The sequence below is a fragment of the Onychostoma macrolepis genome, chromosome 05, assembly GCF_012432095.1.
Source record: "Onychostoma macrolepis isolate SWU-2019 chromosome 05, ASM1243209v1, whole genome shotgun sequence".
NCBI classification, from domain to species: Eukaryota; Metazoa; Chordata; class Actinopteri; order Cypriniformes; family Cyprinidae; genus Onychostoma; species Onychostoma macrolepis.
Genome location: NC_081159.1, coordinates 45,274,329 through 45,289,935, shown reverse-complemented (window position 1 = coordinate 45,289,935; position 15,607 = coordinate 45,274,329). Strand labels below are relative to the sequence as shown.

The 15,607-nt window shown below is 36.9% G+C and overlaps 1 protein-coding gene across 4 annotated transcripts in view; it reads left to right on the top strand.

Annotated features, from left to right (window-relative positions):
- The window catches only part of dcc (DCC netrin 1 receptor), a 235,065-nt gene that overhangs the window by 171,815 nt on the left and 47,643 nt on the right, over positions 1-15,607 (top strand). For 3 of the 4 annotated variants that reach the window (XM_058774657.1, XM_058774656.1, XM_058774659.1), the window contains exons 14-18: positions 223-333; positions 4,187-4,381; positions 8,987-9,082; positions 10,955-11,193; positions 13,584-13,722. In XM_058774657.1, coding sequence (XP_058630640.1) covers positions 223-333; positions 4,187-4,381; positions 8,987-9,082; positions 10,955-11,193; positions 13,584-13,722 — 780 coding nt within the window. The remainder of the gene's footprint in view (positions 1-222; positions 334-4,186; positions 4,382-8,986; positions 9,083-10,954; positions 11,194-13,583; positions 13,723-15,607) is intronic. The other variant, XM_058774658.1, reaches the window with a different exon arrangement.

The following is a 15,607-nucleotide window of genomic DNA, read 5'->3' as shown; positions in this document are numbered from 1 at the left end:
CCGGGGTATTCAGGGATGACAGTGCCCTGCTATCATAATTGCGTTTTTTTATCTTTACACATGATGGAAATGCATCCTGATCTGTTTAGATGAGGTTCGGAGACCTTGTTTACCTCGCCGCCTTGACTGATTGCTGTTTACTAATTAGAATCGCAAATAATAATCGCACACACACACACACGCGCACACTGTGACTCCTGCTCTTTGTTTATTGTCTGACAGGATTGGAGAAAGGCAGCCAGTACAGCTTCCAGGTGGCAGCCATGACGGTCAATGGCACGGGGCCCAGCAGCGAGTGGCACACGGCCGAGACGCCGGAGAACGACCTGGACGGTGAATACGATTGCAGACGCACAGTGCAGCACAATTCCCTCTTTAGGGCGGCTTAAACCAGTCTGAGGTGGTCAGGCCGGTCTGTTTTATGGTATTTGAGGGGTTTAGCACTAATGATGGGCGCTTGCTTCATGAAGCTTTGAGAGTCATTTGTTTCGAACCAATGATTCAGAGCGTGTATCAAACCAGCAAAGTCATGTGATTTCAGTAAATTACATCAATTTTTAGTGGTTTGCCAGTGAGGCATTAATCTCTGTGAATCTATAATCTATCTATCCATCTGTCTATCCACCTATCCATCTACCATCCGTCCATCCATCCATCCTTCTATCATCCATCCATCCATCCATCCATCCATCTATCCTTCTATCATCCATCCACCTATCTATCTATCTATCTATCTATCTATCTATCTATCTATCTATCTATCTATCTATCTATCTATCTATCTATCTATCTATCTATCTATCTATCTATCTATCTATCTATCTATCTATCTATCTATCTGTCTGTCTGTCTATCTGTCTGTCTGTCTGTCTGTCTGTCTGTCTGTCTGTCTGTCTATCCATCCTTCCATCCTTCTAACAGCCATCCACGTATCGATCTATTATCCATCCATCCATGCATCCATCCATCTCTCAGGCTTAAACCAGTCTGGGGTGGTCAGGCCGGTCTGTTTTGATGATTTTCAAGGTGATTTTCAAGGCTTTCAAACCTTTGTGAATCACTTGCCTCGAACCAGTTATTCAGAGCCTGTTTCAAACCAACAAAAGTCATGTTTTTTCAGCAAACAAGGCTTCATTAAATCAGAACTGTTTCGAAATTTCAGTCGCCACAAGGAGGCGTTAATCTCTGTGAACTCAAGAACCAGTGTGTATATGGATTTTACCAGATCTCAGATCAGTTTTATAAATTTGCAAAAATTTTAATGATACATTTGTATAATAAAAAGGAAGAGTTGAGGTTAGTAGTCTCTTATTGGTCTGATTAACCAAACTCTCCATAAAATGATTAAAATAAGCTCTGCAAATGAAGAATGTATTCATGTAATTTAATAGATTAGACTTTTTATGCATGTTCAGGTATTTTTGTCGCATTTACATTGTTCTGACCATCATGGGGCATTTGAAGCACTTCAAAACAGTGAATCATTTTGCAAAGCAATTGATTCAATTCATTCAAAGTTTTGTACAGCTTTGTTTCTCGCATCACTACTAGTAAGGACTATGTTTACTAAACACTGGTGATTATTCATTGACCTGAAACAGGGAATGTTGTCTAGTAAGCAATCGTTCCAGGACCTGTCTGATTCCCTGGGTAGTGTGCTTACTGCTGAACTAGTGTGTGGTTTGAGACGGAGCCACAGGCTACATGAGTACACGGTAAGTTAGGCACGTCGGGCGATAAGAGGAAACAGTTTAAGCAGAGAATCGATACGTCTGGCATCAGTTTGTCTGAGTTTAGTGTGTCTGCCAGCACAATGAAAGTTAAAAGCACACATCATTCAGCATATAATAGATGAAGATGTAGTTGACATTTACATTATCTTTCAACTCAACGCAGAGCGCCGGCATCGTCTGTTCTAATGGAGCGCTTTGAAGACGTTGTTGGGCGTTAGAATGTCACCTTTGAACGAGACGCATTTCTGTGTGCGGATCAAACGCGTGGCGTGAGGTTTGATCAGTACCTGCTTTAACTTCAGTCTAGTTTGCTGCTTTGAGAGAGTCATTAATCAGAGACGCTCTGTGCCTGAGGGAGAGACGATTACAGAGCGAGCCTTGATGTGAGAGAACACCGGCGGAGTGTCGAACTTCATAAACGCTGGAGGAGTCGAGGCTTCATGCTCTTAGACGAGAGAAGAGTAAACAAAATGATTTTCAAAGCAAAAAACACCAGAACAGAAATAGAAGTGTAAATACGATGCCTGTGGAGAAAGAAAAACACATGCAGTCAGAGGACAGAGAGCGATTGGAAAGTTCACAACTCAAGAATCACTGTGAAGTTGAAGTTGAATTTGAATTTATCCACCCTCCCATCCATCAAACAGTCTATCTATTCATTCATATATCATTCTATCGATCTATCTTTTGTTTTGTCTATTTGTTTATCTATCTGTCTAGTGTTCTATCTATATACATATCGATCGATCAATCGATAGATCATTCATTCATATGTTCTGTCTGTCGTTTGTTCATTTGTTCTGTCTGTCTGTCGTTTGTTTGTTCTTTCATTTATTTGTCTGTTCATTCTATCAGTCTATCTGTCATTAGTTTGTTTGTTTGTTTGTTCATTTATTCTGTGCCTGTCTTTCTATCTATCTATCAGTCTATTGTTCGTTAGTTAGTTCATCCGTTTGTTTGTTCATTCATTCTGTCTGTCTGTCATTCATTTGTTCAGCTGTTCTGTCATTCTGTCCGTTGTTCATTTGTTCTTTTGTTTGTTCGTTTATTTGTTCATTTGGTCTATCTGTCTATCTATCTATCTATCTATCTATCTATCTATCTATCTATCTATCTATCTATCTATCTATCTATCTATCTATCTATCTATCTATCTATCTATCTATCTATCTATCTATCTATCTATCTGTCTATCTATCTATCGTTCATTCGTTCATTCTGTCTTTCTGTCTGTCTGTCTGTCTGTCTGTCTGTCAGTAGTTTGTTGTTCGTTTGTTTGTTTATTCATTCATTCTGTCTGTCTGTCTTTCTATCTATCAATCTATTGTTAGTTAGTTAGTTTGTCCTTCCGTTTGTTCGTTCGTTCTGTCTGTCCGTCTGTCTGTGTGTCTGTCATTCGTTTGTTCAGCTGTTCTGTCGGTCTGTCTGTTGTTCATTTGTTCTTTTGATTGTCCGTTCGTTTATTCGTTCGTTTGTTCTGTCTGTTTGTCTATCTGTCATTAGTTTGTTTGTTTATTCATTCTGTGTCTGTCTGTCTTTCTATCTATCTATCTATCTATCTATCTATCTATCTATCTATCTATCTATCTATCTATCTATCTATCTATCTATCTATCTATCTATCTATCTATCTATCTATCTATCTATCTATCTATCTATCTTGTTCGTTAGTTAGTTAGTATGTTCGTCATTTGTCAGTCTGTCATTTGTTTTTTCATCTGTTCTGTCTGTCTGTCATTAGTTTGTTTGTTCATTTGTTTGTTCATTTATTCTGTGTCTGTCTTTCTATCTATCTATCTATCATTCATTTTTTTCGTTCATCCCTTCATTTGTTCGTTCGTTCTGTCTGTCTGTCATTCTTTTGTTCAGCTGTTCTGTCGGTCTGTCTGTTGTTCATTTGTTCTTTTGTTTGTTCATTTGTGTATTTGTTCATTTGGTCTGTCTGTCTGTCATTCTATCTCTATCTATCTATCTATCTATCTATCTATTGTTTGTTAGTTAGAAAGTTAGTCAATTAGTTTGTTTGTTCGTTCATTCTGTCTGTCTGTCTGTCTTTCTGTCTGTCATTTGTTTGTTTATCTGTTCTGTCGGTCTGTCTGTTGTTCATTTGTTTTGTTTGTTTCTTTGTTTATTTGTTCGTTTGGTCTGTCTTTCTGTCTGTTTTTCTATCATTCGTTCATTCATTAGGTTGTTCATTGATTCGTTCATGTTGTCTGATGTTTGTTTGTTCATTTGTTCTGTCTGTCTGTTTGTTTGTTTGTGAATTTTTGAATTTTCATTCTGCTTCATCACATTCTAATTCTGTTTTTGTCCCTCAGGTGTTATGTCATTCTGGGTTGAGCTGTGAATTGAGATGATCACTCAGGTGTCTCTGCAGCAGTGATTCAAGGAACTCGCTGAACCCAGCTGAGCAATGACCTCGCTTTTCTCTTATCCTTTTCTCTCGTTCATAGAAACTCAAGTTCCCAACCAGCCGAGCTCGCTGCACGTACGTCCACTTCCCAACAGCATCATCATGAGCTGGACGCCGCCGCTCAACCCCAACATCCTCGTGCGCGGCTACATCATCGGCTACGGAGTGGGCAGCCCATACGCAGAGACCGTGAGAGTGGACAGCAAGCAGCGCTACTACTCCATCGAGAACTTGGGTGAGAAACATGACTTAAGCCGGGCACACACTGTGAGATTTTTAATAGTCCTTTATAGGGATGTAACAATATCAAAATCTCACGATATGATATTATTGCGATATGAAGTCCGCGGTACGATATTTATTGCGATATTTAAAAAGAAAAAAAGACAAATGAAGAATTGGGGAAAAAAATGAAAATTTTGTACATTAAATTCTTCTATCTAATGCACGTTGAAAGTTCAAAATTAAGAACTCAACCCATGTTTCTTAACGAAGAAAGCTTAAGTCAGAAAAAGTCAGTGAATTGACTTGTACCTGAACTTTAAAGGGGACTCAACCCTCTTTTTATTTGTGATATACTGTGTTTTAGGAAGCCAAACAAATTAGAATAGAATAATAATTATTACAACAATTACAATAGTAGCCATATATTGTAAAACAATTGCATTGTAAAATAAATGAAAATGAATATTTCATAGGTGTATTATTTTTGCTTTACACTACAGTAGGGAAATTACAATACTTTTTTCTTAATTTCTACACTTGAAATAGATATTTTGAATTTGGACTGCATTTAAACTGCTAGCTGTCAGCAATTCATACTGCACTTTTAAGCTTTTATTTTGACTGAAAACTCCAGCTTCAATGAAAACAGGCTTACAAAAATGCGTCTCACTACAAATCTGGTGAAATGCTGTAATCATCTGCGAAAATAAAGCATAACTGGTGGCTGTTGTTCCCAAACACGCGCTAAACTCACAGCATGTGCAATAAACGAGTTCACTGCATTCATTCAGTGTGAACGGAGCCGTTCTGAGGCGCGGAAAACACCGGATCACGAGCTGATCGCATGAACGAAGTGTGCGCTTCACTTTGAAACACAAAAACAGCAAAAACAGACTTGATGAAAGGATTAAGCCATATTCTGCTTTCGGTTTTAGTTAGTTTGACAGGTAATGAGCCAAAGCATAATGGCCCAGAACAAATCTATTTGAAAACTTTTATTTTGCCCGGAAGACCTATCGTTTCATGTCGTCATGTGACCATGATAAAATCAATATCGATATCGTGATATTGATAATATCATTACACCCCTAGTCCTTTACAATTGTTGTTTGTCAGACTGTACGAACATGTCACACTGTGGGATCTCAGTTGTCATTAATGTCAGACTGTACGACAGTCAAGACGCGTTAAAAATCAGTGTGCACAAGAAAACTTGTCCGGAGTTTTACGTTATCATCCCACACACGGTCAGTGATTGCGAGCTGCATTACACGCGGGGCTGAAATGTTGGCTATCATGAAAGTAAATGAATGGCAGCAATAGCGCTGTATTTAAAGGGGGGGTACAATGCTGTTTCATGCATTCAGAGTTGTTTACACTGTTAAAGAGTTGGACTCTCATGCTAAGCATGAACAAAGTTTCAAAAAACAATTTGGACTTATAAGAGAGTATTTCTGTGCCAAAAATCTTACTTCCGGGTTCGTACAAGTTTCGGTGAGTATTTTTTCGATCGTGGCTCTTCATGACGTAAACGAGGGTGAAACTCCTTATATGGGCATTTCTCCCAGAAGAATGCGCCCATGCACGCATCGACCAGAGCGAGAGCGAAAGCATGCCCATCAGCGCGCTTCATTCAGCTGCAATGCACAGGACTCGCTCAGTAAGAATGTCTCTAAAGATGTGTGTTTTTGGTTGTGATGGAAAGATAACCTGGTTCAGCTTCCCGAAGAACCCAGCGTTACGTAAACAGTGGATGCAATTTGTTTTCCGGGGCAGCAACGGAGTTTCTCAAGTGTGTTTGTTGATGAACATTTTATAAACAAGGCCCAGTTCGACGCTGGATTTGCACATCGTTTGATACTGAAAGATGGAGCGGTCTCCACTATAAAAGATCCCGGTCATGATTCAGAACTGCAGATGATAAGTGAAACGGCATCAAATGTCTATGTTTTGTTGGCGATTGGCGCTTAAGTGCTCCTCACTCTTTAGCTCCGCCCACGGCAGGCCTCCAGGAGCTCTGCTTTTTTCGGAGAGAATCGTAAAGTTGTATCTTTCTTTTATAAATATGATATGAAGATATGGAGATATGAAGGATGCAATACTACTCTATAGGTACTCTAAATTAACATGAGATTGGGTGAAACTGTGTGTGTTATGTACCCTTTAAGAAGAATAGTGTAAGCAGCACTACACACCCACATGAAAACAGCGGCGCAGTCGGTGTTTATCATAGCAAAGGCAACATATCATATGAATTCTGTGACACTGCCAGAATTTCATCAGAGGTAAAATTTGATCACAACGGCCAAATGTCAAACAGCGATCAAAGGCTACAGATTTTACGATTTTTTTTTTTTAGGATTTTCAAAATTTGTCTCAGACGACCAAATCATGGCTTAAATCACACAGTGTGAGCTGGGCTTTAAACACCAGTTCTGTCAGGTCATGTGATTAGAGAGTCGTTTGCATTGATTCAATCAGAGAGTCTCTGCTGTCGTTTGAGATGCTGCTTTCATTCAGATCACTAATTGTAGATCATTGATCACATGATGAGCAGCACTCATCAACATATTATTATTTGGAAGTTCTTAAGTGCTTGTTATGAAAAGCAGTGCAAATTAATTTACTGAAATGGCTTCCCGTTCATTTATTCATTATGAAGAATGAAATTAGAATCTTTTATTTAAAGGCATCTAATTTGAAAACAAGTGAGGTGTAAATTGAATTTTTCTCATCACGCCTGACAAAAGACACAATGACAAATCTCATATTTTAATATTCACGAGGAGGCGCGGCTAGTTCAGCGCTCATGAATACGTAATGAGAGTTTGTTTGAGATCAAACACGCTCCCTTGTGTTAAAGCACGCTAATGTTTTATTTATTCTATTTTTCTGAGATTACCCAGAAAAACGGATGTCAAGAGGAGTTTACGACTCCCTGGATAGCTTCATTAATGCGAGATCGTTTCGTCAGCCGTTTGCTCGTGGTGAAATTCTCACCTGCGCTCAGCTTTTGTTCTCCGAACACTGATCTGGCCTCCTCTTACCTCCGTTCTGGACAAAAATAAGGCCACGTCCTTATCAATATTTCACATGGAATCCACAGGTTACCATGGCAGCGATATTGAACCGAGAGCGGCTGCCCAGAAGGAAAAGAGAATCGAATGGAAAGAGGAAAAGAGCATCTTCTGTTTCTTTGTTCAGGGGTTTCATACGGACACAGACAGAGCCATAAATGAATCTTTCAAACCTCGATCAATTACAGCCTCGGAATGAAAACAGTCGTGTCCTGCGGCGGCACTGCTGGAAACAGACGAGCGCCTCTCATGTACAGATGAATATTGTCAACAATAATAACTTCATTTGAATTTCCTCACTTGATGTCTTGCTTTGTTTGCCGTTATTTTTGTCTTCTGCACTTCTGCTGCCTTTATTTTTCCCTGAATCACTGAATTATATTTATGTTAGTGATTATTGTCAAGTCAGGTCTCATTTATTTTAAAGCGCTTCATACAGTACCGATTGTTTCAAAGCAGCTTCACAGAGATAAACACAAGACAAGTGTCATTATTCTGCTCAGTTTAGTTGAGTAACAGTGCCAATATTGCTAAATTAATTAATTATATGAAATTATAATTAGGACTGTCAAGCAATTAAAATGTTTAATTTCATTAATTACATGATGTGCCGATGTGTCCCCAAAAGATAAAGCCATTATTGTGTTAAATAAGAAAAGCATTGAATAAACATTTCAAAACAGTAGCTTTAGAAAGATATATTTTGACTCAACATTGCATAAAAAATGATAATAGCTATCAATGTTATAAAAAAATAAATATTGAAATATTTATAAAATCACCAGTAGGTGGCGGCAAGTCACTGAGTGAGTCATTGAATCATTTACACAACTGATTCATTTAGAAACGAAGCAAGTGGCTCTTTATAAATGAGCCACTGAATCACCGACTCACTTGATTCCTTCAAACAGCTGAAACATTCATAAAGCAAGTGAGTCTTTATGAATGAGTCACTGAATCATTGACTCACTTGATTTGTTCAAAACCATGGATTCATTCAGTAACGAATTACCGCTGTGTGTTGATCAGTTCATCAGTTCTGCTGTGACTTTGATTGGAACTATTTTCATTTGTGAAATTGAGCAGACAATATTGTGTCTAAAATGTAACAATAGTAACTTGTTTATTGAACTATTAAATCAATATGACATTTGCAGTCATGCAGATATTGGGGAGAAACGGCACTCTTGCTGGTGTGATATTGCTAAACTATATCACATATGAATATGACTCTTTTTCCCTCATATCTTGAATTTTAGGCTCGTATAGCTGCATATATGAGGCGCTGCATTAAATGCATTAATCACTTTAACACATTTTTTTCATAATGTGTCACACCAAATAAATTATAATATATGAATGTCCACTTTCTCCTCTATATAATGAATCGGTCTGTTGAGTGCTGTAGCTTTAAGAGCTTTAATGACTTCAGAGCGTCTGGTCTGATGAATCGCGGACTGAGACGATGCATGTTAATAACTGCTGTAAACAGGCTCATCTCCAGCTCCTCAGGTGTTTGTGTTTGTGTGTGTTTGCAGAGCCCAGCTCTCATTACGTCATCTCTCTGAAGGCCTTCAATAACGCAGGCGAAGGAGTTCCTCTGTACGAGAGCGCCGTCACCAGATCCTTGTCAGGTGGGTCACCGGAGCATCTCACGTCTGTTTAGATCATTTCTTAGCTTCCCTTCCAGTCTGATTATAGCCATGTGCTTTACACCAGTCTCGCATACGATCACAAACCTTCAGGAGAAATTTCTCAGGAGATATACAAACAGTATTTGATGTGTATCTTCATATTTATGTTCAGTATTTGCTTTGAAATGATTTTTTTTTTCTTCCATCAGAGGAAACTTTAGTGAGCATAGAGAAATGAGAAGAATTTGAATCAATGTGGTTGATGACTCAAATGAACCATTGAATCATGAGTTTGTTTTAAATAGATTAATGGAACTGGACATTTTGAACTGATTCACAGAAATGAATCAAATTAACCAGCTGTGAATCATTTCAAACTTTTCTACAGACTTACCAGCCGTGAGATGCTGCTTCAGTCTCTTTTTAAAGTTTGTTTAAAGCTTGTTGACACCAGGGTCATGATAATGTAAATAACATAAATATTAACTATATAAGAGTTAGATCCCTCAGTAAGGTTTGAAGCAGAGCTGCTGCAGGTGTCAGATTGATATGATCAGTGTCTGATGCTGACAGAATGAATCACTCCCATATAGAGTTGTGTGTTTGTTTGTCTGATGATGATGATGATGATGATGATGATGACTGGGTTGTGTGTTAGTTGTTTCTTGACTAACTGTCTTCTCTCTGTGTCTCTCAGGTGAGGCTGTAGATTAATCTGCTTTACTTGGTGAATCTCACATGTGGCTCATATTTCACTTCAGAATCAGAAAGAGAGAAACAAGAAAATATATTTAGCATGAAGAAAATGCAGCTTATTTTAACAGCATATTTTTGTGCACATTTAAGCACATTTAACCCCGAATTCCCATTCCTATGTTAATTTAATTAGTATAAATGAAATTCAGTGTAAATTAATTTCAGAATCAAAAGAAAGAAATACAAAAATATATGCAGCCTGAAGAAAATGAAATGTATTTAAAAACATGTTTCTGTGCATATTTAAACAAATTTAACCCCAAGTCCCCATTCCTGTATTAATTAAATCTGTATAAAATAAATTTAGCTTGAATACTACCTTTATGTATATATAAATGTACTTTTGCAGTACAAATATTTTTCCCCCCATTACAATCAGCTGCTGAGGATAACTGATGTGAAAACAATGGTTTAATGTAAAATTGTGAACTTAATTTTAAAACTTTAATTTTCTTCATGCAGAATCTAATTTCAAATTTTTCCTTTTGATTATGCGTGAAAATATCATTCATGTTTGCTGAGATTCACCCTGTACACTAAAAAATTGGTAACCTAGAAGTGGTAAAATTTAACTGTTTCGATTCGTCAAATATGTTTGTTTGTTTGTTTGTTTGTTTATTTATTTATTTATTTATTTATTTATTTATTTATTTATTTATTTATTTATTTATTTATCTAGGTGACTAGGTATTTAGAAATTAATTTGTTTATTTCTTGGTTTATTTATATATTTATTTAGTAATTAATTATTTTTAAATTTATTTTTTATTATTTTATATATTTTTTTATATTTTTTATCTATTAATAGTTCATTTTAATTGTTTATTCATCCATTTGTTTGTATTTATTTATTTAAATTTAATGTAACTAAATCAACCTAAATACGTGAATTCGTATGAATTTTACGGTCTATATCTGCAGGTTACCACTTTTCATGGTGTAGTTCTTCTGACTTTCACCTTTACCTGTTTGTGTCACTATCTAGAGCTCAATGTTCTTCTTTGTGTCTCTTTTTTCCTCTGTCACTCCATTTTCCACTCCTTTATTCCTGATCCGTCCTGTCCGCTCTCATCTGCGATCACGTATGATTTGCTGCATGAACATGACTCCACACAGACCCCTCGGACCCGTCCGATGACGATCTGTTCCATCTGTTTGATAAATTCCCTACCCCCATCCCAGATACGTCCACGCCCATGATTCCTCCTGTAGGTGTGCAGGCCGTGGCGCTCACATCCGACTCGGTGCGCGTCAGCTGGGCCGATAACTCCATTCCCAAGAACCAGAAGTCCTCGGAGGTGCGCTACTACTCCGTCAAGTGGAAGACCAGCCACTCCACCAGCAGCAAATACAAGGTCAATACCAGCGCTTTTCAATCAAATAACACAAGGATACCATGGTAAACCAATATGGGAATTAGTCAGTACCGCGGTATTGACCTTTGAATCAGATCAAACTCCATAACGCTTATTTGTTAAGATCTTAAGCTTAAATGTGCTTGATGCTCGTCATATAGATGCATTTAGATGTGTTTCATGAAACGTGTTATTTTAGTATCATTGATATACTCTTATACTTTTGTATAATATTTTGAACTATATTTAATTTATATTTCCAGTTTTAAAGTTTTAGTAATTTTGTTGTGTTGTCAATTATTTATATCTCTGTGAAGTTTTTATTGAGTTTTAGTTTGCTGTTTTAGTCCATCAAGTTAAACTAACCAAAAATGATAAATGTTGAAATTAAATAAATGTATGTTCTTATATTTTATTTCAGTTAATGTTTATTTTATTTATTGTAATGTTTATTTATATATATATATATATATATATATATATATAATTGTTTTTTTTAGTTTGATTATAACCCTGATGTGTGATTGTGTTGTGTGATTGTCATTGTGATTGTGAATTTGATTTATGATTGTGATGTGTGATTATGACATGTGACTGTGCATTTGATGTTTGATTATGATGTGTGATTGTAATGTGTGATTGTATGATTGTAAATGTGATGAAATGTGTGATTGTGATGTTTGTGTTATGTGATTATGATGCGTGATTGTGTTGTGTGATTGTGAATTTGATGTGTGATTGTGATGTGTAATTGTGATGTGTGTTATGTGACTGTGATTTGTGACTGTGAATTTGATTTAATGTGTGATTGTCATAGTGATGTGTGATTGTGAACTTTGTGTGATGTGTGTGATATGTGATTGTGATGTGTGATTGTGAGGTTATTTTGATTGTGATGTGTGATTATGACGTGATTGTGAATTTGATGTGTGATAATGACGTGTGATTGAAATGTGTGATTATGATGTGTGATTGTGATAATGACGAGTAATTGTGGTGCGTGATTGTGATATGATTATGACGTGTGATTGTGATGTGTGATTGTGATTATATATGATTGTGAATTTAATGCATGATTGTGATGTGTGATTATAAAATGTAATTGTTATGCCTGATTGTGATTATATGTGATTGCAATGTATGATTATGACGTTTGATTGCGATGCGTGATTGTGGTTATATGTGATTGTGAATTTGGTGTGTGATTGTGATATGTGTTTGTAATGTGTGATTATGATGTGATTGTGATGCGTGATTATGACGTGTGATTGTGATTATATGTGATTGTGAATTTGATGTGTGATTGTGATATGTATTTGTGATGTGTGATTATGATGTGATTGTGATGCGTGATTGTGATGCGTGATTGTGGTTATATGTGATTGTGAATTTGATGTGTGATTGTGATATGTATTTGTGATGTGATTATGATGTGATTGTGATGCGTGATTATGACGTGTGATTGTGATGCGTGATTGTGGTTATATGTGATTGTGAATTTGGTGTGTGATTGTGATATGTGTTTGTAATGTGTGATTATGATGTGATTGTGATGCGTGATTATGACGTGTGATTGTGATTATATGTGATTGTGAATTTGATGTGTGATTGTGATATGTATTTGTGATGTGTGATTATGATGTGATTGTGATGCGTGATTGTGATGCGTGATTGTGGTTATATGTGATTGTGAATTTGATGTGTGATTGTGATATGTATTTGTGATGTGTGATTATGATGTGATTGTGATGCGTGATTATGACGTGTGATTGTGATGCGTGATTGTGGTTATATGTGATTGTGAATTTGGTGTGTGATTGTGATATGTGTTTGTAATGTGTGATTATGATGTGATTGTGATGCGTGATTATGACGTGTGATTGTGATTATATGTGATTGTGAATTTGATGTGTGATATGTATTTGTGATGTGTGATTATGATGTGATTGTGATGTGTGATTGTGATGCGTGATTGTGGTTATATGTGATTGTGAATTTGATGTGTGATTGTGATATGTATTTGTGATGTGTGATTATGATGTGATTGTGATGTGTGATTATGACGTGTGATTATGATGCGTGATTGTGGTTATATGTGATTGTGAATTTGGTGTGTGATTGTGATATGTTTTTGTGATGTGTGATTATGAGGTGATTGTGATGCGTGATTGTGGTTATATGTGATTGTGAATTTGATGTGTGATTGTGATATGTGTTTGTAATGTGTGATTATGATGTGATTGTGATGCGTGATTATGATGTGTGATTGTTACTGTATGTTATTGTGAATTTGATGTGTGATTGTGATATGTGTTTGCGATGTGTGATTATGACGTGTGATTGTGATTATATGTGATTGTGAATTTGATGTGTGATTCTGTGTGTTTCAGTCGGCTGATACTACAGCTCTCAGTCACACTGTCACGGGTCTGAAGCCCAACACCATGTATGAGTTCTCTGTTATGGTGACTAAAGGACGCAAGTCCAGCACGTGGAGCATGACGGCACATGCCACCACTTATGAAGCAGGTACAAACAACCAGGCGTTCTTGTCCATCTTATGTTATAAAACACTGAGTATATGGCTGTTTATACTGTTTTATAGCAGAAATATCCACCTCAGTATCTGATCTGAGTCCAAAGAAAGAGGAGAAAATACTCAAATGCAATAAAATATAGAAATATTAACTTTTGATGTCAAAGGGGTTCTGCTGACAAAAAGTTTGGAAATATAATTACTCAGTTTTGGTATATATAACTACTTGATAAAACACCTCTTCCTATGGTTTATGATGGCTCTCATCCACCCACCTGTACATGTAGAAAAACAGTGTGTATAAAAGCGTCTTTTCTCCAGGAATAGTCAAGTCAAGTCAAGTCACCTTTATTTATATAGCGCTTTTACAATGCAGATTGTGTCAAAGCACTTAACAGTATCAAATTGGAGGATAGAGTGTCAGTAATGTATAATGATAAGATTAAACACTCAATTTTCAGTTAAAGGCATTTCATTATTGAATTCAGAGATGTCATTGTCTAGCTCAGTTTAGTTTAAATAGTAGCTGTGCAATCAAATCGGCGATAATCGCTAGAAATTAAGTGTCCCCAACTGAGCAAGCCAGAGGCGACAGCAAGGAACCAAAACTCCTCTGTGACAGAATGGAGAAAAACCTTGGGAGAAACCAGGCTCAGTCGGGGCCAGTTCTCCTCTGACCAGACGAAACCCAAGTTCAAAAGTTTATATTTCTATTTTAATTTTGTTGCAATTTCTAACAATAGTAGTATTATGTAGTTAGGTATTTTATTATATTTTAGTTATTTTGTTATTTTTGGTTGATATATCTAGGGATATATCTCTGGGGGTCATCTGGGTGTCCTGGTCTCCGCTGACGATCAGGGCTGTAGACATCATCTCTGGTGCTGATCCACCATCTGATCGGATACGGACTGAGAAACAGACTAGGAAAGAAACAAACAAATATTAGCGTAGATGCCATTCAACTGACGATGTAACGAGTACATCGTGTGTTATGGGGAGTGTTCCCGGTTCGGTTGATCTAATTAATGCAGCCTAACAACTTTAACGGATTTGAATAATAGAAGCGTATTAATGTGTTATGTGTAAGCCAGGCTAAAGAGATGGGTCTTTAATCTAGATTTAAACTGACAGAGTGTGTCTGCCTCCCGAACAGTGTTAGGTAGACTGTTCCAGAGTTTGGGTGCTAAATAGGAATAGGATCTGCCGCCCGCAGTCGATTTTGATATTCTAGGTATTATCAAACGGCCAGAGTTTTGAGAACGCAGCGGACGTGGAGGACTATAATGCGATAAGAGCTCGCTCAAGTACTGAGGAGCTAAACCATTCAGGGCTTTATAAGTAATTAACAAGATTTTAAAATCTATCCGATGCTTGATAGGGAGCCAGTGCAGTGTTGACAGAACCGGGCTAATATGGTCATATTTCCTGGTTCTAGTAAGGACTCTAGCTGCTGCATTTTGGACTAACTGTAGTTTGTTGATCAAGCGTGCAGAACAACCACCTAATAAAGCATTACAATAGTCTAGCCTTGAGGTCATAAACGCATGAATTAACATTTCTGCATTTGACGTTGAGAGCATTGGTCGCAATTTAGATATGCTTTTGAGATGAAAAATGCAGTTTTACAGATGCTAGAAACATGGCTTTCAAATGACAGATTGCTATCGAACAGCACACCTAGGTTCCTGACTGATGAAGAAGAATTGACAGAGCAGCCGTCAAGTGTTAGATAATATTCTAGGTTATTACATGTGGGGTTTTTAGGTCCGATAATTAACACCTCTGTTTTTTCAGAATTTAGCAGTAAAAAATTATTTGTCATCCAGTTTTTTATATCGACTATGCATTCCGTTAGTTTCTCAATTTGGTGTGTTT